Below are 22,890 nucleotides of genomic sequence, written 5' to 3' on the forward strand. Positions count from 1 at the left end.
CAATGAGTGCGTGGTGTTGAAAATCGCGTTTTGGCGGGGCGATCAAAGAGGATGTTCTTTGTGGTAACGCGATTGAATAATGCAGATTGCTGGGGAATGGATGGTCGGTTCTTCTGCTTTTTATACTGTAGCCAGGGCGACGGAGAGATGCAAGGCGTGCACCATAGTAAAGTCGCCGGGTCTAGCATCAGAGACATACCAGGTACACACGCTAATGCCCTTATTGGCTAAGACGGTTAAAGGGGAGCAGAAGCGTGTCTTTGTACTCAATGGAAACTTTTTCGCAACGGAAACATATCAGGGTTCTGTGTCTGGTTGGAACTTTACGGGAACAAATGCCAGATGTCAGGATGACTCTGGAGCTACGGCTAGACGGTCATCAGAGTTTTGCAAGGCTACTTGATGCTCATAGTCCAGAAACACCTGTTATGAATAATATCAAAATTTGTGAGACTCAATGGCAGCTATGGCGTTAGATGTAAGATGCTGCATAATAGTCTGTTTTGGAGCGCGATTGCTCACAAGACCTTCTTTATGGAGATACCCATTGCAACCTAAATTGTATAAAAAAGGCTTGTAGAGTATTCGCATCACCAGCTATTTGTTAAAGTCAAATATTCTAAGAAAATCTCACATTACAGACTGCTGGTATCATGAAAACATTCCTCCAATGTCATCCGCATCCCCTTCTGCCGACTGGTTTTGAGTCTGTGAAACTTCATCCTTCAGAGCCTGCTGCCGTGCCAGTCCCTCCTCTCTCTTCCTCCGTTTTCTAGCATCTGCATCCTCCCAGTCTGGCTTGGACGAGGCCGGCGTATGCAAAGTACCGTGCTGCTGCGACTCGAGCAGTGCATTACGAAAGCGGGCTATTCGGTCGCCATTGATCTTGAAGCGCTCGTTTGCAATGTCGATCAATATCTTCAAATACCTTTCATCGATCAGAGCAATGTTTTCACAGGCTTCATCTTGATAGCCTATGATGGAGTCAAACGAGTACCCGGCAGATCGAACCGCCACCATCGGGTTTGCATCGCTGATCTTTGTCGATGCCAGACTCACGGCGCCGCTTTCACGGAACCCGGCTGTCAGTGCTGCATTGAGGACAAGCTGGGCCTGGTCCATAGATGCGGTCAATATGTGCAGAATCTGGGAGTTGTTAGACTTGGCTGTTTGCAGCTGTGCTTGCTCTCACCATAGGCTCGAATTTGAGATGAATGTATCTACTAGAGACTGAAGGAGCCTTGTTCTCGGGTCCAAGTGGCTTCAGTCCGAACTCAGACATAAAGGCACGGGTTGGGTCCTCGCTTTGAACTGGCTCATGAGAGATGAAGAGCCATGAGCCCCCACCACCTTTTCCTCCAGGTCCAGCTCGCGAGTCATCGCCTTCAGCAGGGGTATCTATGACAGCAGTGTCTGCTTTACGGCCTTCAAGAAATACACTGATGCGCCCTGAGCAGCTGCTAGTGGTGACCAAGCCCTCGAAGCGATTGATCTCGCCAATCAGTCCTCGAATTGGGGCGTCAACGGAGCCCTTTGGCGACAGGTCGTGATATTCGGTATCTGGGGTGTCAAGCTGTTGGAGAATCTTTTGCTTGCGAGCCTGGAAGCGAGTGGTCATGTCTACGGGGGGACCGTGGTTGTAAGGCGTGCGCGAAACTCGTGACACCGCGCTGGGTTTTCGCGTTCGTGTGCGTCATCAGTGGCCAGTGCACCTCTTTGTTACCCCCGAACAACCCAGGAGCCATCTCTACAATAACAACAACAACTACTACAACAACATATCATCACTTCGACACTTTGGTTGGCTCTTGGAAACCTCAGCATGCCGCGTAAAACAGTCAAAAAGACGGGTGCGTCTGCGCCTAGGAGCTCTTCTAAGCGCGCCGCCCCGGAAACACCACAGAGACAGTCGAAAAGAGCGCGGGCGAACGCGAGGAAATCTTACGTGGAGCCAGAAACCGACACGGATGAAGCAGGAGATGGTATGAAGAAAAAAGAGCCTTCATCTGATGATGAAGGAGATGCCGCGGCCTCCGACTACGAGGAAGACGGTGGCAAGGCGCCGTCGTCAGAGTCTGAGCCCGATGAAACTGCTAGCGAAGAAGATGGCGCGAGCAAGCGAACCCCCCGAGGGCGCCCTGCCAAGAAGCTTCCTATCCACAAGAAAAAGGCGGATGAGAGCGAACTCTGGAAACCAGGAGCCAAACTCGAGCCCGGAACGCGACTGATTATCAAGAAGCCCAAAGCGCGAGATGCAGGTGACACGCCGTACCAGGACCACACTATCCACCCAAACACGATGCTATTCTTGCAAGACCTGGCTGCCAACAACGATCGAAAGTGGCTGAAGTGTGAGTGTCTTTCTCGCGTTTTCTGACTCTCGAGAGGCATTTTTCCAAAGGCCACCACACGCGGAGACGGGACTGACATGTACATATATAGTACACGACCCAGACTTTCGTGCGGCATTCCAGGACTTTACCACGTTTGTCGAAAAGGTGTCTGAGAAAGTCATTGAAGCAGACGAGACGATTCCAGAACTGCCAGTCAAAGACGTGGTACGTGTCACAAACATCACGCTTTTGGGGAGTGTTTCTTGTTCAACTAACACACATACATAGATCTATCGTATATACAGAGGTGAGAGCTTGAGGCATACAGACCATGTAGTAGTACGCTAACACAAACAGACATTCGTTTCTCAAAGGACCCGACACCGTACAAGGTGAGAACGACTCGCTCGTGTTTCGAAGGGCCGTTTGCCAAGTTGTCAAAGTCGGAAGCGGACCATGTCCAAGCGTGGCTGTACCAAGCAAACATTTGTTTTGTCCCCAAAACATGGTCGTTACATACGAGCAACACAGCGCACTGACGGGTTGTACAGACTTACTTTTCGGCGGCATGGTCCAGGACGGGGCGCAAGGGCCCGTATGCGCACTACTACGTGCAAGTGCAACCGAACGGTGGAAGCTTTGTAGGTATGTGCTCACATTCTCCATTTCCAGTCCACATGTACGTCTCTTTGCATTCGGCAGCTCCGCCCTGGAGCTGTTGCGGAACCCATTCCCGGACACGACTTGGGCCTCGTGGCTGCCATAGTGCGTGTGCGCTCTCCCCGCCTACATGCGCACGCACCGTCTATGCACATGTCCCCAAGGGTTGTATGCGTGTGATGGCCTCCGACCGAATCGCTGTCGCCTGGCATTCTCGCCTTGCCCGAGTCTCGTGACGGGGTATCCAGAAGGGCTGCCGTGTCACGGCTGCCGTGCCACTGCCAGAAACCGAACAAAGGGCGAATCAGTTGGCTGGTGTGCTGAACGCAGCAATGCCCGTCAGCAATGACCACCGCCTTTTTATGCTATCTGCTGTACGAATGGGGCGCGGGACCTTGGTATCGCGCGCCATCGGGCGTCGTGGTGCTGCTGCTGCTTCCCGTTGTACCCGTGCTACGTGACAACACATGTTCTCTGACAGTCGCGGCCGCACGGAGACGGATATAGCACTTCGGCTACGGGTAGCACGGCCACGCTGCTATCTTATTAACGTCCCCCCCCCGGTTCGGTGTATACGTCGGTGCGAAGGAGGGGTCGAGGAGGGGAAGGGTCTGTTTCTTGGGGGGGTGACCTCGTTTGTGATTGTTTCACGTCGCAAGGTGTGCGGGTAAACGTCACATGGAGGTGGGGGGGTATCCCAGGAGCCTTTATTTTTTTTCTTTTGCCATATTCTCAAAATCTACATAGATATTGACGGACAATTTTTGTGTGTGTGTGTGTTAACAAATATACTAGGTGGTGGATACTGGCAGCCCGACGCGGCGGCGCTAGCCAAACTCCGGCGTGATATCGACCGCAAACCACACAAGCTCAAAGCGGTTCTCAGGTCTCGCGCCATACGAGACTCGTTCCTCGCCGGTGTCAAGGACGACGACAACAAGGCTGTCAAGGCTTTTACCAGCTTGCCCATGAACAAGTCGACGGCGCTCAAGCGCAACCCCAAAGTAAGTACCCACTTGCACTGTGCTGGTCGAGTTTGTTGTCTTTTGGGGGCCCGAAGAAGAAGAGAGAGAAAAAAACAGGTATCAATGCTCGTATGAGCGAAGAGGAGGGGCAACAGCAACAGCAGCAGCAGCAGCAGCAAGGGCGGCCAACAATTACGGCGGATGTAGCGTCATTGGCATGAAATTGGGAGTATGCATATGAGGGGGGAGGGGAGAGACGTGGGACGGGTGGAAAAATGACTGCATTTGCCAATCGTTGCTTGGTGATGGGTGACTTCACTTGCGTATGCGCGTGCAGATGGGGGAGGGGGGGGGTGCAGTTCACAAATAAGCTTCGGAGGAAGGAGGAGAGGGAGAGTATCTGGAGCTTCTGCGTTTGCGACGCTGTGCCGTTAACAAATTTAGAGTTTGAAACTGCCCCGCACCCAACAAGCTGAAGGGGGAAAGGGTTGGGCACCACGTCAGCTGGGGCCATGTTTGGCAGTTAGTAGTAGTCGTAGTATTTTGGCCCGTTTTGTTTTCCAACCAAAGCAATGGGGCGTGGTGGTTGGCATGCACAGAGAGAGAGAGAGAGAGAGAGAGGGAGTGGCTAGGCCAAATTTTTTTTTTCTTCAAGCATATGCTAACGAAGACACGCGCGCAGGGCTACGATCACAATCACCGAGACATTGAACTCCTGCGGCTCCGCAGCTTGACGCTGGGGCGTAAGGTTGAGGACGACGAGATTGTCGGGCCAGGCGGGCTGGGTCGAGTAGCTGAGCTCGTACTCGCCATGTCGCCTTTTGTAAGTTTAGCAGATTGTTTTGTTCCGGGCATTGGCCATGATTGGACGCCATAGGGGGGGCAAGAGCGGCGGCAGGTGTGTGAGGGAAGAGGCCTGTAGCGAGGCAGGCGACAGAGTCACGATGGAGCAAGGGCAGGACGGGGATTGGCAGTGCAGTGACGCGGGGCGTGGTAGCATGATTTGCTAACAAAGGGCCGCAGATCAGCTATCTCAACGGCGTGGTGATGCCAGACGACGACACGTCAGGCTCGAGCGACGAGGATGCGGAGGGGGACGGGGAGGCGGAGTCGGACGGGGCGGCGGGCGGCGATGGCGAGAGCAATGGCGACGGCGATGGCGATGGCGGCGATGCAGCAGATGACGAGGCTTGACAGTTTTTTTGATTTTGAATCCAGCAACGCATGTTCATGGCGCGGCCTCTGGAGCCGAGGGGGGCCATCTGGCGCGCGGGATTGGTCGAGGGGCGGGCAGCAGCGGACAGACGGGGTGGGCCACAAGCGCGAAACCCGCCAATAGACGCCTGTGTAATGCAGCGGCAGTGGCGCTGACTGGCTGGCCCAAGCGAAGGCCATGCGACGAGCCAAGTCATCGTGCGTTAGCGCTTGTGCCCGTTGTCTATCGCGCTTGGCATTGCGGGAGACCGCATGACACTAACGGTCATGTGATGCGCTAGTGTAGCGTTCGGGTCTCATGCACGCTCAGATCCTAGCCCATGCAAATCCACAAAAGCGGAAAGGCGTCTCCGCTCCCCCCTCCCCCCCCTGGTCCCAGTCCTGGCCCTCTTTTGCCGTGTGTTGCTCGTAGCGCCTCTTGTTGGGGCCAGCCAGGGAGCGACGCGGGAGGGGGGGTGTGTTGCGCCAGCGCGCCCATGGCATGCCGACTCCAACATTTTTTTTTGGCTTCGCTCCCTCCCCCCCTCCCCCCCCTCCCCCCTCTCCAACTTGCATGCCCGCTGACACCAGAAGGCTGCTACTGCTGCTGCTTAGCCGCCGTGCCCCCCCGGCCCCCCCTCCCAGCCCAGCTATTTTCGCGCGCAATCTCGCGGCAACCAATTCGACGACAAGAATAATGGTCATGCAATGCAGCTGGCCTCGCAGGCGGGCTGGTGGGTTGGATGGCTGGCTGGATGGATGGACGGATGGATGGCTGGAATGGCTGGCCTTGATCTCAGACGCGTTAGAGAGGGGAGGGGGGTTGCTGCGGAACCCATGCATCCCAGACGGACAACGAGTGCGCCCCGGGCCGTGGCCGTATCGGCCTAACGCAACGTGTACACAGCATGCCATGTCTCCGCCGCGGCCGTGTCGTCAAGGGCGCCTATGTGCCAGAGCAAGAGACTGAAAGAGAAAAGAGACGGACACAGCCGGGAAAGAGAAGGAGAAAAAAAGAGAGGCAGACAGAGAGACACGGCACGGCTAACACAGGGCAATAGTGTGTGTGTGAGTGTGTGGCTGCACAGACACACACATACATACTACCTACTCCAACCCCCAGGGCGGCGGCGGCGGCCTTGATTGCGCTGGCTGCAATGTCATCGACTAGTTTACTCCGTGTACAGCAAGTAGAGTGGTGCATCGCTGCAGTCATGCATCGAGTCCAAAGCGACCACCACCACTACGACAACGACGACCACTACGACTACGATGACCACTGCGACTACGATGACCACGACCACTACGAGTACGACGACGGCCGCCGCTACCGCCATGCGCTGTGCTGGCTGGCTGGCTGGCTGGCTGGCGTCTGTCTCTCCCCTCTGTTCCCCGTTCCCCTCTAACTCACACTCACGCACTGCGTTCGCTTCTTCACCGGCGGCGCTACAAAATAACGGTAAGACTTACGCCATCACTTCGGCCGCCAGCCCAGGCGCCCCCAACACCATTAATCCACGTGTGATAGTGTCAGGTGCACCCGCCCTATTTTTTTGGGGGGGGGAGGGTTGTGAGCGGTCAATCTGGTTGACATGGACGTGCAGAGGAAGCCGGCCGCGCGACGTGATGATGGCTGGTGTTGCTCAATCTCTCTCGTTCACTCCCACTCTTTCTCTCACCGGCGTTGATGCCCATGATGTGTAAAAAGCGGTGTGAAGATGTGTGTTTGTCGTTGTATGTGTGTGTACGTATGTATGCGTGTGGTGTGAGAGTGTTCGTGGGGCAGGCGCGCGCGCGTACACGCCTCTCCGGGAGCGTTGCATGCAATAATATCCAACTCTATTACTACTTACCACGTACTCCAACACACGCATACATGCGTCTTGTCGTCGTCGTCGTTGTTGTTGTTGCAGTCATGATGATTCCTTGGTCCGCCAATTCCCAGATGGCATGACTCGGGCGCGTTTGATGGATGAGGGGGAACGAACAAAGGAAGAAGCCGCCACCCACATCCACATGGACTTGATTGCTTGCACACCACTCGGCTTACCCACACCACCACCACCCTCTGTGGTTTGCAATAGGGCAATGAGAGACATTTGCCGGCGTATTTTTTTCTCTCCTGTCACACGTGTCTGCGGCTTCGGGAGTTTCCACAAGCGCGTCAAGTGCGTCTTTTTTTCGAGCTACTTGTTCGCGTGTCGAATGGAGGCGTGGTGGAGTGGCTTAGTGCTGCAGGCTCACTTACTCACCTCACCCACTTACTCACTCATCCATTCGTTGTGCTTAGTGGTCGTCTTGTGTTGTCTTGTGTATGTAGTGTCGGACCATGTATACGCACCCCGTATCCGATAAATGAGTGAACAAGAGCGAGTTATGCAAACCCACTTGTCTCCCCTATACCCCCCACCAACCTACGGATTACGGATCCAAGTATACTACGTACACTGACATAGGATAGCCGCGAGCCAAGTGGGAGAGGGAAAAAAGCAACGCAAACCACCACCACCACCACCAACGACGCCATGCAATCCAACCATGTGGGGGAAAGGAGAATACGAGTAGGAATGCTATGCCTGTTCACGCAAACTTAAAAAAAAAAAAGTGAGGCACTGCCGTTCATCAGCTTCGCATTGCCAACGGCGGGTGTCACTACCCGCCCGTCAGGCATGCATCAGGGCGTATGTATGTGTGTGTGTGTGTGTGTTCGTGCGTATGTATGGTATATGTGGTATGTATCTTAATGTGCACACATACACACAGACACAGACAGGCACACGCACGCATTGAGTTTCCCCTGCCCTTGACGTTGCGGGTCCTCGCTCGCGCAATACACCACATACATACATACACACGTGTGAGAAGGGGGGCCGCGCAGGACCCGCAGCGGGATTTGATAACTAAAAAAAAGAATTAAAAAAGTCTTCCCGCCTGATATCGTCGCCGAGGAAGAATGGGGAGGGGAGAGGGGGGAGGGGGGCAGGATTCGCGGCACATGTGTGCATACGAAGCGCGGCACGAGCGGGCTGGGGAGGGGAAGGAACGAAGGAGCGCAGGGAGCAAGGGCAAGGGGCGGGTTTGCTGCTTATGGCGGAGCGTTGGGGAGAAGGGGAAGGGGGGGGGGAGAGCGACGGATATGTCTGTGGATGTGTATGTGCATGTATACTCGAAGCTGGATATATGCAAGGTCGTGATAAGTATCGACGGATGTATGCACAGCCAGACATGTGAGCAAAAGTGCATGTGAGTCAAGCATGGCGTGCATATTGCGGGTGGAAGGAAATCAAAAAAGGTAGTGGTAGGGTGACACAAACTTCGTTAATCTAAACGTCAACGGGACACATGCGGGAATTCCACTCCTCGTCCCGGGCCGCTGATACACACCTGGTACCAAGCGAGTGACGCGGACCTGTGTGTCGACGCCTTGTTCCGCCGTGAGTGACTGAGTACGTGTGTACACTATGTGTGTCTGTGTCTGTGTGTTGTTGTCTGTGTGTTGTTGTCTGTGTCGATGTACGTACCATGTGTCGCGGATTCACCGCTACCGATATGGGTCATCCCCCCCCCTTTCTTTTCTTTCCATAATTAAACTGAATGCGCTTCGCGCCGCAGCCTGTGCCCGTACATGGTGGATGCGTATGTGCGGTGTGGGCGTGGCGGTTGTCTGTAAACAACTGCCGCTGCTTTGCCTGCTGGCTGGTGGGCGGGCTGGCTTGCTGGCTTGGGTGAATCGCCCGGCGCGGCTGAAGATCAATCCCGGCTGCTTTGTTACCCCACAAATGCACCGTTCAGTTGGTGTAACCGTCGCCAGCGCTGCGGCAGTGGATTCGGACAGCACACGTATCTCGCGCACTCGCTCACGCCCACACCCGCTCGCACACCCCCTCCTCGCACAAGGCTGATGCACCGACATGGGGACTGAGCAACTGAGTGGCCATGGTCATCTCCGCTGCAGATAACGTCATTTGTCCACTGCTCTGTTGGCTGAGGCCGCTCGCTGCATCTGCCCTCATTTAACACGCACCTCGTGACTGACTCGGATGAGCCCAAATGCGGTGTGTGGCAGTCAATCAAAGCACAACAATAATCTAAACAGCCATTTGCCGCGACCGGTCAGTCTGATGGGCAGCCCGCCGCCCATTGCAACAGGGCGGAAACACAGTCTTGCTCGGCCCATAGCGGTGCTGACCAGCATGCGCCGTCCCTTGTGACCCCAGACGTGAACAAGGGTTTTCCGGCTTTGTTTTTTGCGAGGCACCACCGTTTGCGCGTTGCGTCGTGGCAGGAAGATGGGATTTACCCGTCGCGTCACCACCACGTCCACGTCCACGGCCACGAGCGCCCACCACACCACCCCCCAAGCACCGGATGCTGGGATGCAAGGCACCGCCGGGAAAAACAGCTGGATGGGGAATGCGGGCCCGGTGATTGGCCCCAGCGCATGCGATCACGAAACCTGGGCGGCGGAAAACCTAGATTGGAGTCCCGCGGGCCGTCCGCCCCAATCTGGAGAGAGGGCTGGAAAGAAGGAATGTTAGGCGGAGCGCTCCCAGGATAGGCACAAACCATCCTGTACGGCTGACGATTTCTTGTTGTGTTGGAGCTTGCGTCGTCACCCCATTATGCAGCCAGTCGCAAACAGGCCGGCAAGATGCCGAGGCTGAATACGCCCTGGGCGTTTCGCAACCCTCTCCTTCTCGCTCACAATGGCAGCATCCGCCCAAGTCCGGAGCGCTTCGTCATCGGCGGCACCTCCGGCACCGCCACTCATGGCAGACGAGCGCGCAGGAGCAAAAAGGCGGCGCGGGCACACGGCACCGTCTGGACAAGTGCCGGTGCATCTTGGTCCGTCTGGCTGGCTTGCTTGCTTGCCTGTCCGTCTTGGTCAGCCAGTCTGTAGTAAGTCATGGCCCACGCGAGGCCAGGCGTCGAATCAGGGGCGCCAGCAGGCGTTTTGCCATGGGTACCAGTTCGCAAGCCCGCGTCGCCGGCGCCAGGGAGGAACGTCGGGCCAAGTTGTGGAGGTCGGGTCAAGAGGCGTGATTCGACCAAAAAGCAAAGTGGGCGGCGGCGGCGGCGGATGCCACCCGTCTTACACGAAGCAATGGGCAGCTGAGAAGCGACAGCAAAGTCGGTCGTGTTTTTTTTTCTCCTCACGCGCGCGGGCGGGCACACAGGCTGGCTGGTAGGCTGGCAGGCTGGCAGGCAAGGCTGAGCTGGGCTGGCCAGAATCGGCTTTATTTCCATGGCCGTGCATGGGACGGGTGCCATACGTGTGTGTGTTCACGGGTGCTAGTCATGATGATTTGATGGCGGTGGTGGTGCTGGAGGCAGCTGAGCTGGGCTGGGACGAACGGTTCTCCCGGCGCAAGACATATCGGCCCTCCCGCGCTCTACGGCGTCGATACACTGCCCCGCGACCAAGAGTGCCTGAAGTCGCCGAGTCGCCCCGGTGGCCTTGACTAGCCGTGGCATGGGACTCACGTCACAGCGCTCTAAGCAGCACAAGGCCGTTGCCGCAGTGTTCCACACCAACAGTCGCGACAGGGATGGTGCCGTCCCCCAAGAGCAAAACGACCGACGGACGCCCGGATTGATCAGCCCTATCAGATATTGCAGCAGATGAGAGGACAGCAGGCCGCGTCCTGGGCGCTCAATGAAAGGCTGGCGCGCCATCCCTGCCGTGCGTGATTGACGATGCGGGATGACTCCAACTGTCGTCACTTGGCAGGAGGGTGGAGAGGTGTAGGCGACATTTTTGTTTTGGATTGTGGTTGGGGTTGTGGTGGTGACGATGATGATGATGATGACGATGGTAATGATGGTGGTATTTTTTTTCTTATTTTTTTTTCTTCATCGACGCAGCAGGCAGAGAGGCAGAGAAAGAGAGAGAGGGTGGGATGGAGAGAGAGCAAGCGTCAGGCGAGCCAGAAAGACTCGCAGCGGTAACCATAGCCGCAGCCAGCAGCAGAGCAGTAGCAAGAGGCGGTGCGACCATGACGGGCTGTAGGCCTGTCGGTACCGTGGTTCGTAAGCTGTCGCATGTCCCGAGCTAGGTGCCTCGCAAAGGACGCGACACAAGGAAGGGCGCAGAGACGGCCCGTCGACGATTCAAGAGGCCCGAGGTGCTCCCACTACGACTGGCACTACTGTGCCACTTTCCTTGCAGGCGTGCGCCCATTTGCGCGCGGCGGCAGGACCAAGCGCTGGCATGTGGCACTGGCGCGGGCTCGACGGGCTCGACACTGGGGACGGCGAGGCGAGACGAGCCCGGGCGGAGCGGCGGCCATGGGGGGGCGAGGAGCACAAGCAGGTGCGGCTGTATTTTTGTTTGGCGGCGGCGGCGGCGGCGGAGGTAGCAGAATTGGAGTAGTGATGGAGATGGGGTGGGATGAGGATGAAGAGGGACGGGGGTGAGAAGGGGGAGGGTGGCGATGGTGGTGATGGCAGGAGCAACGGCAGGAGCAGCAGCAGGAGCAGCAGGAGCGATGGGCGTGGCAGTGGCAGTGGCAGGAGCAGCCGTCGAGGCAGGAGGAGGCATGTCCTTGGCTGTCCTCGTCCCCCTCTCCCACTCCTGCCCTCCGTGCCCTTCCCTTGCCTTCCCCTCTCTCGCGCGCGCGCGCCAGGACAGGCTCGTTGCAGCAGCCGTGTCGATAATTAAAGGCTCGTAGATCACAGCGCGACGGGAGTCCCCGAGCTCTTGGCGAGTCATACATCTCAAGCAAGCTGCCGGGCCGCAGCATCATCATGCACACGGGCCCGCGCTCCTAGGTCATACGCCAACCAGCAAGGGGCCTGACTCTTTTTTTTTCTTGCGAGGGCCGTGGATGCGTCGTCGAGAAGGGTGGGACGCTGCGTCGTGATACAGCCGCGCCCACACACCCACACGCACACACACACTCTCTCTCTCATAGCACACCACACCACACCACACCACATGCACACCACATTCTCTCGCTCAGTCGTCGTCGCGCATACTGGCGCTCCCACTGGCACACGCCGCACACGCACACACATACCCTCACATAGGCGCACACAGGCACACGGGCGCACGCACACGCACACGACCAGGCGCACAGCAGCCAAGCAAGCAGCGGTAAACCATGGGCCGGCATCGTGATATATGTACGTGTGGACGTATATGTAGCGTGGCATGTATTGTATTGTATGTATAGTATGGAGGGATGGAGGGATGGAGGGATGGGTGGGTGGGTGCATGGATCGAGGCATGCTTGCCTGGTAGGCCTGGCCTGTCTCCTCTGGCTGCTCCGCCCGCTGGCCGTGGCCGTGGCCGCTGCCCGCCTGTCTGCCTGCCTGTCGCCCGTCGCCCGTCTGCAGGCGGGTCGTGTCGCTGCACGTCCAATGCAAGTGAGGATGCCGCATGGCCTTTAGCGCGTTTGGCGGACCGTCGCCGTCGTCGCTGCATGGGGGCGCGTGCAGGGATCAAAACGCCATCCCAGTAGAAGCGGCGAGAAGGTTGACTTCGGGCACGCGGTGCGTCGTGGGTAGTAATAGCGGCCGCTCCAACCTGAATCTCCTTTTTCGCTTCCACGCTCTTGGGTCCCGTCTCCTCCACGCGCTTCGAGAAGCCTTTCACTCCACAGCCTCCTGCTCAACCTCCCTCCCGCCCCTTCGTAGCTGACGCCCGCCCCCCCCGACCACCACCACCACTACCACTACCGCCGCCGCGACACCCAGCCGCCGCCCACGCCTTTTCCGCCCACCGCCGCCTGTCTGCCTGCCTGCCTGTCTGTCTGTCTGTCTGTCTGTCTGTCTGTCTGCCTGCCTGTCTGTCCATCTGTCCGCCCTCGACTGTGTGCATGTGCGCCTGAGAGAGTGAGAGAGAGAGAGAGAGAGAGAGAGAGAGAGAGCGAGAGAGCGTGTGTGCGTGTATGAGCGAGCCAGCCAGCCAGCCAGCAACGAGAGAAAGAGAGAGCCAGCGCCTGCGCCTGCGTATGCGTGTATGAGCTCCAGTCCGCGCCCCATCGCCCAACACACCCTCTCGCGGCTGACCCTCCGTCCCCCTCCCCATTCCTCCGATCCGCCCACTCTCGCCTTGGCTCTGCAACCCGAGCCCAATTTGCACTGCCTTTCTCTCACCTGCAGCAACAGCCGACCTTGCGGCCCGCTTGCCAGTATTTTGTGACACCTCACCCGCCCCAGAGGATCTCCCGCACCACCACCCAAACCACTCCCACGGCGCTTCTTCCTCCCCCCTCCGCCTCTCCCTCCTCCTCCTCCTTCTCCTCCTCCTTCTTTCTCTCTTTTCTGCTCCAAGTCGAGGCTGGCCCACCACTGGTCAACACCGCCCTGTGACTGACAGGCTCCACGTTGCGCCCGCCCGCCCGCCATCCACCCTACCACGCACTACTCGTCCATCCACTGCCGCCCATCCAATACGTACCGCCATCACGACCAACGACCCCACGACCCACGACCACTGCTTGTCGCGCGCAATGTTTCCTCACCAGGGTGGCCAAGGCCAACTTCCTACCCACTGGCAGCCGCCTACCTCGCAACAGCCCGCAAATGGCTCGTATGCGCCGCCTCCTCATGTAAGCCGCTACTTCCCTGTCTCTCCTTCCCTTCCTTCCTTCCTTCCTCCCTCCCTCCCTCCCTCCTTCCCTCTTACTCTCCCGCCTTCCCCCCCCCTCTCTCTCTCACATACACACACCCTCTCCCTCATCCCCACCCACCCACGTACACGTACACGCACACACACACACACTCTCTCTCTCTTGCCTGGCCCACCCTCACACGCGACCCTCGCACACCAACCACGGTACACCGAGCGCACGTCATCTCGCCCTCGACTGGGTGACAGCTCGCTGACACTTGACGCCAATGCAGATGAGCACCACGCTCCCACCTCCACCGCCCCAAGAGCCCCGGCCCGACATGGCCCAACATCCTCAGTACCAGCACCAGCAGCCCTACCGCCTGCCAGGCCCCAATGAGTGGACCCGCGCTCCGCCTCCGCCAGATCCATACCGCCAGCAGCCTCCTCCACCTCCGCAATACGTCCAGCAGCATCACCAGCCCCCAGCTCCCCGCCAGCGCACTGCCATTGCCTGTCGCTACTGCAGACGCCGCAAGGTACTTTTGAATCTGCCACTCAGTGCCACCCACTCCCACATAGCTTACTCTCTACATAGATTCGATGCTCGGGCTTCGAGGCGACAGAGGACGGCCGCTGCTCCAACTGCATGAGGTTCAACCAAGACTGCATCTTCACCCCCGTTTCGGCACAGACGCAGGCCTTTGTGCCGGCCCACACCGTCTGGCGCGGTGTCGGCCAGCCACCGCCAATGTACGGTGCTTATGGGCAGCCCCTGCCCCCTGCCAGCCACGGCGAGCCCTACGGCCAGCCGTCGCGCCCGCAGCAATATCTGCCCAGCCCAACTGCAGGTCCGTACCAAGCTCATTCTGAATATGGTCCGCCTGGTGCTTCTCCAGATGAGGCAAGCCGTGACGCCGTGGCCGGCAGGAAGAGGCTTCACCCAGAGCCTCACACGCCTACCTTGCCTCCGCCGCACCCTGGCTCAGCGTCACAGGCTCCTCATCGGGGCACTGGCTCAGACTATGCCTATCCAGAGCCACCAACTCTAACATCGGCTGCTTCCACAGCAAATCCTCCTCCCACGACGTACTCGTCTGCTCCTCCACCCGCCCAACCCTACTACGTCGCACAGCCCCCGCGCCAGGGCTCTCCACAGAGCGCCTATCGCTACGAGCCCAGCCGCAACTCGTCCTCGCCGCATTCACAAGCCCCCACAACCCCCGGCGCTCCTCCAACACCCTACTACGCCGCGCCTCAGACGAATGGCGTCCTCCACCCTCCACCGCCCCGCAGCGATGGCCGGACGCCGCCACCGCCACCGCCGCCCACATCGCAAGCTTCGGCCAGGCCGAGCATGCGCATTAACGACCTAGTAACGGACAATGGCCCGGCTCGCAGCTCGACCGACTCGTCGATGCTCAACATGCTAAACCGCCGACCCATGTAAATCTCTCATGCCTCGTGTGTGTGCGCGAGGCAGCGCTCTGGAGCTGGTCTTTTCAAGAGCGCTTACAGAAACCCGAGTAAAAAAAATATATAAAGGGACGGGGACAACAAAGAGCAACAAGTGATGGCTCGAAAATCGCATTTCGCTCCCCGTGCTTTCGACTGGTTTTCTCGTGTATAACCGTTTCTTCGCGTCACCATCGACATTTGCTATCGCAAGGAGTTCTGGCTGGCAACAGCGTGCTTTCTGGGCGGAATTCTGATTTCAATGGCGATCAAGAGCATCGAGACTTTTTTTTTTCTTTTCCTATTTAATACTTAAAGATCTACCTCACTGTCATTTCCGGGGTCGTTTTGTTTTCCTTTTTTTTTACCTCGAGTGCGGCGGTTTGCTAATCCCATCATGTGCCTCTCTATCTCTCGGTCCCCCGGAGGTGGGAGGTGTCGTCTTTCTCACGTTTTTGGTGGCAAGCGCTCGAATTCCTGCTGTTCGTCGAACCTCTCTACACTACTAAACCTGGGTGGTATTCTGTCTTTTCCTGCAAGCTTTAGAACTGGAGGGTTGCATCATCATCACACGGAGGCTTGGCTTGATATTTGCATCATCTCAAGTCTGGGCTGGACCAGCTTTTTGGTGCTTCACTGCATTGGCTGGGGGTCGTGGTAGTTTGTGCTCTGTTTTTTTTGTACATTGTCCCTACGTTTTGATGCGGTTTACTCTGCGAATAGGTGCGGTTGCTATATTCCCCTTCTTCTACTGTCTCTACCGCATCCGACTACTTTTTTTTCAACTTACATGGGAACTCTACTGGTGGGTGGCTATCTGAATTTTACTCGCAAAGACACGTTCCAAGGCAAATGTCCCAGCAGCAACGTACGTAGTGCTTTTTTTTTACATCTTTGTTTCTATTTCGTCGTCGGGTTTGTTACGCTTTTTAACTAGCTATCTAAATTGAAGACTTTTGATGGTGCAACGCTTGCCTGGGCTTGCTTGGTTTTGGCGACCGGTCAAGACGACGTGCTGTAGAGGGCAGGTCTAGCCGTTTGGCCTTGGTTAACCCAAAAGCTTGGGACTGGCGCGGCGAATAGTGTTTTTTGCTGGCCCTCTGGACGGGCGATCCATCACCCCATTCATGGCGTGCTCCGCTGCTCGCTCGGCAAAACCTCGCCGCAACCCTTGGGCACCGCGGCCACCTGCGACGATGTGACGGCTCCCACGATGCCAAGGCGCAATGGCCGGAGCAAGGAGACATTGTGGCACGCGTTGGCTTGGGACATGGGCATGAGCATGAGCAATGCAGGGACGATCCGGGCACGACGATGGGCGGATACCCACGTGTGATACCTTCCCTTTTTGTGTATACACCACCACCGCCACTACCAGAAACGACAGAAGGAAAAGGCAAGCCACGCCTGCCAGCCCGCCTGGACCGCCCTCGCCCTCGCCCTCGCCCTCGCTGCTTCTTCCTCGATACCCGGACGTCGATCGATCTCAGTACCACGCAAATCCCACCAATGCACATGCACATGCACATACACACACACACACACACACATGTATGTATGCATGCCGCCTGCTGCCCTCTCCTCCGCCCACACTGACATCTGATGGCCACGCCAACAAAACGCTTATCGGCTACGCGGACGGCCTCAGACCACGGTTCCGCATCGGGATCTATCGGCAGCGATATTCGTTCCTTCGTTCGCTCGCTCACGCCAGTTGACGTCGGTACGGCACGTCACGTCACGTCCATGGGCGGAGCGGCCAGCTAAACCAAACTGCCAGCAAATGCTGCTAGAGCAGCATCTAGATTTGCTTTGTCGTCGTCATCCCTCTTCCTCCTCCTCCTCCTCCTCCTCCTCCTCCACTAGGCCTCTCTCTATTACTCCGCCTTTCTGCACAGCACCAACGCCGCCGTCGCAAGCTAGTCTCGCTATCGCTTCGAGTATTGGAGGGTGCGGGAAGAAGCGCTATGGCGCTCGGAGCAGAGGGTTATCGGACGCAGGGAAAGGAAGAAAAAAAAGGCCCTTCATGGTCCCGGCCTCTAGTGTACCAAGGAATGCGTGTGGTTTGTTGTAGTGTTGAATGACCGGACGATGATCCGACAGTGTCCATGTCAACGCTTGACGGCGCTATTACCATTTCCTACCACTGCGCGCACCTGTCCAACAGAGTCGAGTTTGAAAAAGAAGCAGCAACCAGTCGTCATGGAAAGGCTAGATCATGTCGGTCGCGTCTTCCCGTCGGTTGCCGACGTTCACATGCCCTCTCGAATGGGTGACCCAACGACATGACCTCGGGACTGTCAAAATTGCTTTGCCCCTACCGCCCGCTGGTTGGATGGGACATGCTCTGTAGTGTGCCCTCGAGTGCCACAAGCTCGACTACACTAACGGAACGGAGCGAGCAGCAGAGTTTGCGCCGCGACGGTGCTAGGCAGGTTGGCAGCCGTCGTTGTCGTCGTCATTAGGCTTGGGCCCTATTGAGTTTGAACACGAGGCGCAGGGCGAATCAGCAGCGAGCAAGACGGATTCACGACGGCCCTAGAGGAATCCCCCATTGGCCCACAATGGCTCACTGTCTGCACTGAGTCAACATGTGACATGGAAGTCGAAAACGGAATACGTATATACGGGGGCCTGACTGACTGACTGACTGACTGACTGACTAGCTTGGTTCCTCCAACCTTGGGCCCAAAGGAAAAGAGAAACTTATTTCGACCGCTATCTCCAGGCCCCAGGTTCAAGCTTGTTTCCCCGTCCAAGTCGGACGGGGATGCTGGCCGCCGTTGGGTTTATTGATTCAGTGAGACAAGGGAAGGGATGCAGGGTGGAATGACCTGTCACGATTCGTCTTCAGCCTGTAATGCGTTTCAGGCACGAACCGCAACGGCTCAGCCCCCCCTAACCTGGCCTTGCCTGGCCCTCCCGCTACAGGGTGAGATTCCTTTGCGCAGTCAGACGGGAGGCTGATTGGATCGGGCAGACAGGGAGGAAGTGGGGATGGGAAGGGGGAGGGGGGGGTTGGACAAGAAGAAAAAAAAGGCCCACGGAGGACACGCGATATGCGTGTGCGTGTGTGGGTGTGGGTGCCATGGTCTTTTCGCCGCAAATACCACCGTGGCGCAGCGAACAACGTATCTGCTATTATTGTATGTGACGCGGACAGGAAAAAAAGAGAGCCAGAGCGAGACATGGGAGGGGGTTGGGCGGCCGTGTCCAAGGCGTGGATGGGGGATGATTGCTCTCTCCCTTTTCTGGTATTACTGCCTTGGGGAAATCGCGCCTTCTCAAATTCCGTCCATGCTGAAACGGCATGGCGACTTGGGCGGCCTCAATCTCCAGCCCAAAAATGCCCCCCCCCTCCCCCTCCCCCATGCACGACGCCGCCGCCGCCGTCGCCGCCGCTCCTTTGCCAACCCCGGAAGTCCGTCGGTGAGATTTTCGAGTGCGAGAATAGAATGAGAGAAAAGAGAGACAGAGAGAGGGTCACCGCCCACACACACACACACACACCCATCACTGACTGCATGGCACCATTACCTAGTATAGCCCACGCCCCCTCCGAATACTATCGGGCCACATGGGTCGTGGTCTTCGGACCCGCAGGCTCCGAACCAAAGCTGAAAGCATCAAGAAGGTGAAAGAGACAGTGGAGAAGAAAAAAACAAAGTAGTAAAAGGATGCAAAGGGAAAAACAGCGGTACACTAGCGACGGACTAGCTGCCTGGGAGAAGGCGTGAAATTGGACAGAGCAAGGAACAGGGTCCGTTCAGCTCACAAGTCGCCTGCTCTGAGTCAGGTTTGCGCGACATGGGCGGCCGGCGGGCCTATCCTTGAAACGTGCTTTTTCCCATTCCTTGTGGTCTCGCACCGTCCCGTGAGGAGCCCTTGCCCAAACGCTCTTTTCCTTTTCCATTTGGCGTGCCACGGAACGTATATGTCGTGTGTGCTATAGGGCGGGTTGGGGCCAGGTAGATGTTTTAGTCTGGCGAAAAAAAATTATCGGTGGGGCCTCCGCAATGGGCCGTACCGGTCTGATACCATGTCGAGACATTTCACGTGTGGATTTGAGTGCGGGAGTGTGTGGGAGTGTGGGAGTGTGTCGGGGTGCCGTGGTGGACCCATTTCTTCCGTGCGTTCTCATGGTGCCGCACCTCCCCCTCCTCTCCCCCTTAGCCGAGCACAGCAGCTAACCATACACACTCACACCCACATACAGACGTACGCCTAGTACATACATACGTTAGATAATCCCCTTGTCCCGCGCCCGATGTCCGTACCCGACGCCTCCCCCCTCCCTTCCACCCCTCCCAGTGCCACGTAAACGCTTGGGCCTCTCCCCCCCTTCTGAAGTGTCATCATCACATCCACTTCTGTACAGCGGTTCCGGCCGCGACAGCCGTGGACCAGAAGTGGTCTCGTGGTGCTGCTGACTTTGGAAATTTGCTCAAGCAGGAACTCCGAGGCTGGTTTAGCATGGGTGCGTAGGTGGCGGTGGTGCTGCTGCTGGCACTAGGTGTATATTACATACATCATCCATGTACTACTTACAGCTTAGGGCCTGGTGGGGACGGATGGTGCCGAAGGAGGGGTGGCGAAAAAAAAACGAGGATGGGACAGAGGCAGAGGGAGGGAGGGAGGTGAGCGCTATGGGGTTACGTCACGGGATTGTGTGGCTTGGTAAGTTATGTATGGATGGATGGGGGATGGATGGTGTGCGGTGGTATTGTTACGCAGCCAGGGAAACAAAGACAGAGGGGAATTTGGATGGTTTGTTGGCATTCAGTTACTCAGGGCACTCACTCAGTCACTTGCTCAGACTTACACATAGATAGGGTACAGATACAGATACAGATACTGGATAGAAACCAGATAGACGGATAGATAGATAGACAGAGAGATAAATATACTCATGTCAACATGACACAACTATGCCCCCCCCCCTCCGTGCTGAATCCTGCGCTTTGCATCATAATTACAAGTATAATCACAACCACAGTCATAATCACATGTTTTCTTTCCCCTGTCAAATCACATCTTCTGCATGTGTGTGTATGTATGTGTACTGATTATACACGCACGCACGCACGCTGACTATTTTTTCTTTGTCGTTTGTAGCTTGTGATGTGTAGCTTGTTGCCTACCTATCTATCCATGTACCCATCTGCCCTATCTACCTACATATTTAGCTCCCTATCTATCTATCCATTCCACGCGTCTATCACACTCGATCAACATCAAAACCACGCTATGAGTACAACCCCACACTCAGCTCCCAACTACCGTAAGTACTCAGCTCCACCCTCAGCTGTACCTCCGCACCAGCCAACCCCCCCCCCCCACCCCCCATCCATACCATCCCATCCCGTCCCCGTCCCCCGTCCAGTACATCCCAGCTTATCGCAATTCAGCTCAGCGCACATCAGCGCGTCCCATTATAGCTCTGGTCAGGTCCGGTCAGGTCAGGTCAGGTCCGGTCGGCTGGATTCACATGGGCTTGATGCAGTGCGGCTTAATGCCGCTCAGCCCAGCTTAATTCAGCACAATACTGGGTACTTGGCTGGGCTGGGCTGGGCTGGGCTTGGATTGGAGTGATGTCGCTCGGCTTGAATTGGACGGGGGGGGGAGTGGTTGTTTGAGTATGCGGGCTTGGTGCTGGTGGGAGTGATGGATGGGGGATGGCAATAGAGTAGCAATAGGAATAGCAATAAGAATAGTAATGGTAATAGGCATGTGGGGGGGGGGGACATGCAAGCAAAGAGCGCCAAGCACATACATACACTTACACAGCCAACTAACTTGCTACATGGTTGCTTTGTATGTATATGTGTCACATGTAAGAAGTTTTCTTTGTTTTTTTGTTTTGTTTTTTTTGGCGTGTGGTCTATATGAAAATGTATATGTGACATGTTTGGTATGCACTACGTATATGGTATGTAGTATATGTCTCACATGTGGGTATGGACGTATGTACATAGTGTGCGCTATGTGATATGTGATATGTGATATACATTCACTGTATTATAATACCGCCTACCTATTGTGTATTAGGTACATACTGGGGGTATAGGTACCTCACCGCTATTCTATATTGTGTACTCTACTGCGTTGTGAAAGCCGCTGCTGCGTCGGCACGCTAAAAATCACTCATGAAACACAAATGATATGTGATATGTGATATGTGGGGACTCGGAAGTGGGGCATGGGGAATAGGACATGGGGGGGGGGAGTGGGGAGTGGGGAGTGGGGGAATTGGCTTACTTAGGCATTTATGTGAGGGGGGAAGAGGAAAATGGGATATGCGAGATGGGAGGGGTAGGTGGTAAGTGGCGAGTTTGCATGCTTGCGTATGTGAGGGGAAGAGGGAAGAGGGAAGACTGAAGAGCGAGGAGAGGGAGATGGAGATGGAGATGGAGGATGAGTAGGGGGTTATAGGTTTAGTGTACATTCTTTTGTATGTGTATGTGTGTTTTCTGCTACTACAGACTACTAGGTTTCTCTTTTCAGATTATCCAGTCTCATCAAGTAGCCAATGATACAGATAGTCTCCATGTCTTTTCATACCGTAACGCTGCCAAGTGTATTTTTCACATGAAAACGCCCGCAACAGCATAATCTTAATTGGCGCACGTACCGATCTACTGATGCATACATGTACGCGTGCGTTCTTAATCACAAGTAACTCTGTTCTGTCTTGCCCCCTCCCCTCCCCCTCGCAAACTATCCCTATACCCACGCGTCCCCGTCCATCGCCCAGACTCCCTTCGGCACTGCTCTCCTTGCCTTGCTGCATACCAAGCTATCACACTAGCCTGCTTACGCACCCGCGATACGAGCCAGTGCCTCGTATCTCGTAAGGAGAAAAAGGAAGAAGAGCCTTGACAAGGGGAATGCGGGGGCAGGGGGCTTATACAGAGCGTGGCTTATACTTAGCGGCTGCATAGCACTGCGCTGCACTGCAGATACATACATCCATACATAACATGCGGACATGGCCACATTCATAGTACTAGGATGGATGTAATATCGTCTGTGCCTTTGCCACTTCTAAGATGAGCAAGAGAAGGCGTAGAAGATGGTTTGACCGGCCGGCCAGGGGGGGGGGTCAAGGGCCTTGTTTGTGGCTGGGGGGCCTGGGGTCAACGTCTGGGGAAGGGGGAAGGATTTAACAGATCTCAAGCGGACCGCTGGCGGGCGGGCGAGCGAGCGAGACGAGTTTAGTTGGGGTAGCTAAGGGCCGAAACACGGGGGAAAAATCGGGGTGAGAAGTAAGATGGGGGAGGGGGAGTGGGGGGGGGGGAGTTAGGCCAATGCATGGGTTGGGGTGGCGAGGCGTACGTGTGAGACGGAGATGGGGAGATTGACCAGGGACGACGACGACGACGACGATGGGTGGCAACGACAGTGCCGACGAGGGGGGGTCGTCGTCTCAGTGCATTCTTTCGCGTTCTAGGTGCTTATGTACATAGTGTAAAGGTTTAGAACGCGGCCGAGACAAAAAAAAAGGACAAAAACAAAAACAAAAAAGAGGGGTTGTAGACTTTCGCTATGCGTACGCACGCTTGGTTCAGGCCAGAGAAGGATAGCGTGGGATACAAGAGGGTGAGGGTGAGGTAAGGTAAGAAGTGAGATGATGAGCGGTGATGGCTGCAGGGTTGTTGGTGAATCCGCATGCATGCAATTGCCTGGTTTGGTATCCAGATTGTGAAACCGTTGATTGCTGGTAATC

The 22,890-nt window shown here is 56.3% G+C and overlaps 7 protein-coding genes across 7 annotated transcripts; 4 read left to right on the plus strand and 3 right to left on the minus strand.

The window, feature by feature from the left end:
- Positions 1-651: 651 nt before the first annotated feature.
- SETTUDRAFT_102071 (uncharacterized protein) lies at positions 652-1,618 on the minus strand (the record flags this gene model as incomplete). The annotated part of the gene is made up of 2 exons (XM_008023426.1): positions 652-1,146; positions 1,193-1,618. The coding sequence occupies 2 exons, from the start codon at positions 1,616-1,618 to the stop codon at positions 652-654; spliced, it is 921 nt and encodes a 306-aa protein (XP_008021617.1).
- Positions 1,619-1,822: 204 nt separating this feature from the next.
- Positions 1,823-5,152, plus strand: SETTUDRAFT_45161 (uncharacterized protein; the record flags this gene model as incomplete). The annotated part of the gene is made up of 8 exons (XM_008023155.1): positions 1,823-2,351; positions 2,443-2,558; positions 2,622-2,640; positions 2,691-2,725; positions 2,885-2,978; positions 3,789-3,997; positions 4,641-4,781; positions 4,982-5,152. 8 exons carry the CDS (start codon positions 1,823-1,825, stop codon positions 5,150-5,152), a joined length of 1,314 nt encoding a protein of 437 aa, XP_008021346.1.
- A 3,506-nt stretch (positions 5,153-8,658) lies between these two features.
- SETTUDRAFT_166804 (uncharacterized protein) lies at positions 8,659-9,234 on the plus strand. The gene has a single exon (XM_008023427.1). The coding sequence runs from the start codon at positions 8,791-8,793 to the stop codon at positions 9,052-9,054; it is 264 nt and encodes an 87-aa protein (XP_008021618.1). The 5' UTR covers positions 8,659-8,790; the 3' UTR covers positions 9,055-9,234.
- Positions 9,235-9,919: 685 nt separating this feature from the next.
- On the minus strand, positions 9,920-10,399 carry SETTUDRAFT_36414 (uncharacterized protein; the record flags this gene model as incomplete). The annotated part of the gene is made up of 1 exon (XM_008023108.1): positions 9,920-10,399. The coding sequence occupies one exon, from the start codon at positions 10,397-10,399 to the stop codon at positions 9,920-9,922; it is 480 nt and encodes a 159-aa protein (XP_008021299.1).
- An 805-nt stretch (positions 10,400-11,204) lies between these two features.
- SETTUDRAFT_36415 (uncharacterized protein) lies at positions 11,205-12,267 on the minus strand (the record flags this gene model as incomplete). Its single annotated transcript, XM_008023109.1, has 3 exons — positions 11,205-11,878; positions 11,908-12,004; positions 12,172-12,267. 3 exons carry the CDS (start codon positions 12,265-12,267, stop codon positions 11,205-11,207), a joined length of 867 nt encoding a protein of 288 aa, XP_008021300.1.
- A 1,341-nt stretch (positions 12,268-13,608) lies between these two features.
- Positions 13,609-15,159, plus strand: SETTUDRAFT_102178 (uncharacterized protein; the record flags this gene model as incomplete). The annotated part of the gene is made up of 3 exons (XM_008023428.1): positions 13,609-13,707; positions 14,003-14,248; positions 14,308-15,159. 3 exons carry the CDS (start codon positions 13,609-13,611, stop codon positions 15,157-15,159), a joined length of 1,197 nt encoding a protein of 398 aa, XP_008021619.1.
- Positions 15,160-17,255: 2,096 nt separating this feature from the next.
- SETTUDRAFT_158410 (uncharacterized protein) lies at positions 17,256-17,453 on the plus strand (the record flags this gene model as incomplete). Its single annotated transcript, XM_008023429.1, has 1 exon — positions 17,256-17,453. One exon carries the CDS (start codon positions 17,256-17,258, stop codon positions 17,451-17,453), a length of 198 nt encoding a protein of 65 aa, XP_008021620.1.
- Positions 17,454-22,890: the final 5,437 nt, after the last annotated feature.

The sequence above is a fragment of the Exserohilum turcica genome, assembly GCF_000359705.1.
Source record: "Exserohilum turcica Et28A unplaced genomic scaffold SETTUscaffold_10, whole genome shotgun sequence".
Taxonomy (NCBI): Eukaryota; Fungi; Ascomycota; class Dothideomycetes; order Pleosporales; family Pleosporaceae; genus Exserohilum; species Exserohilum turcicum.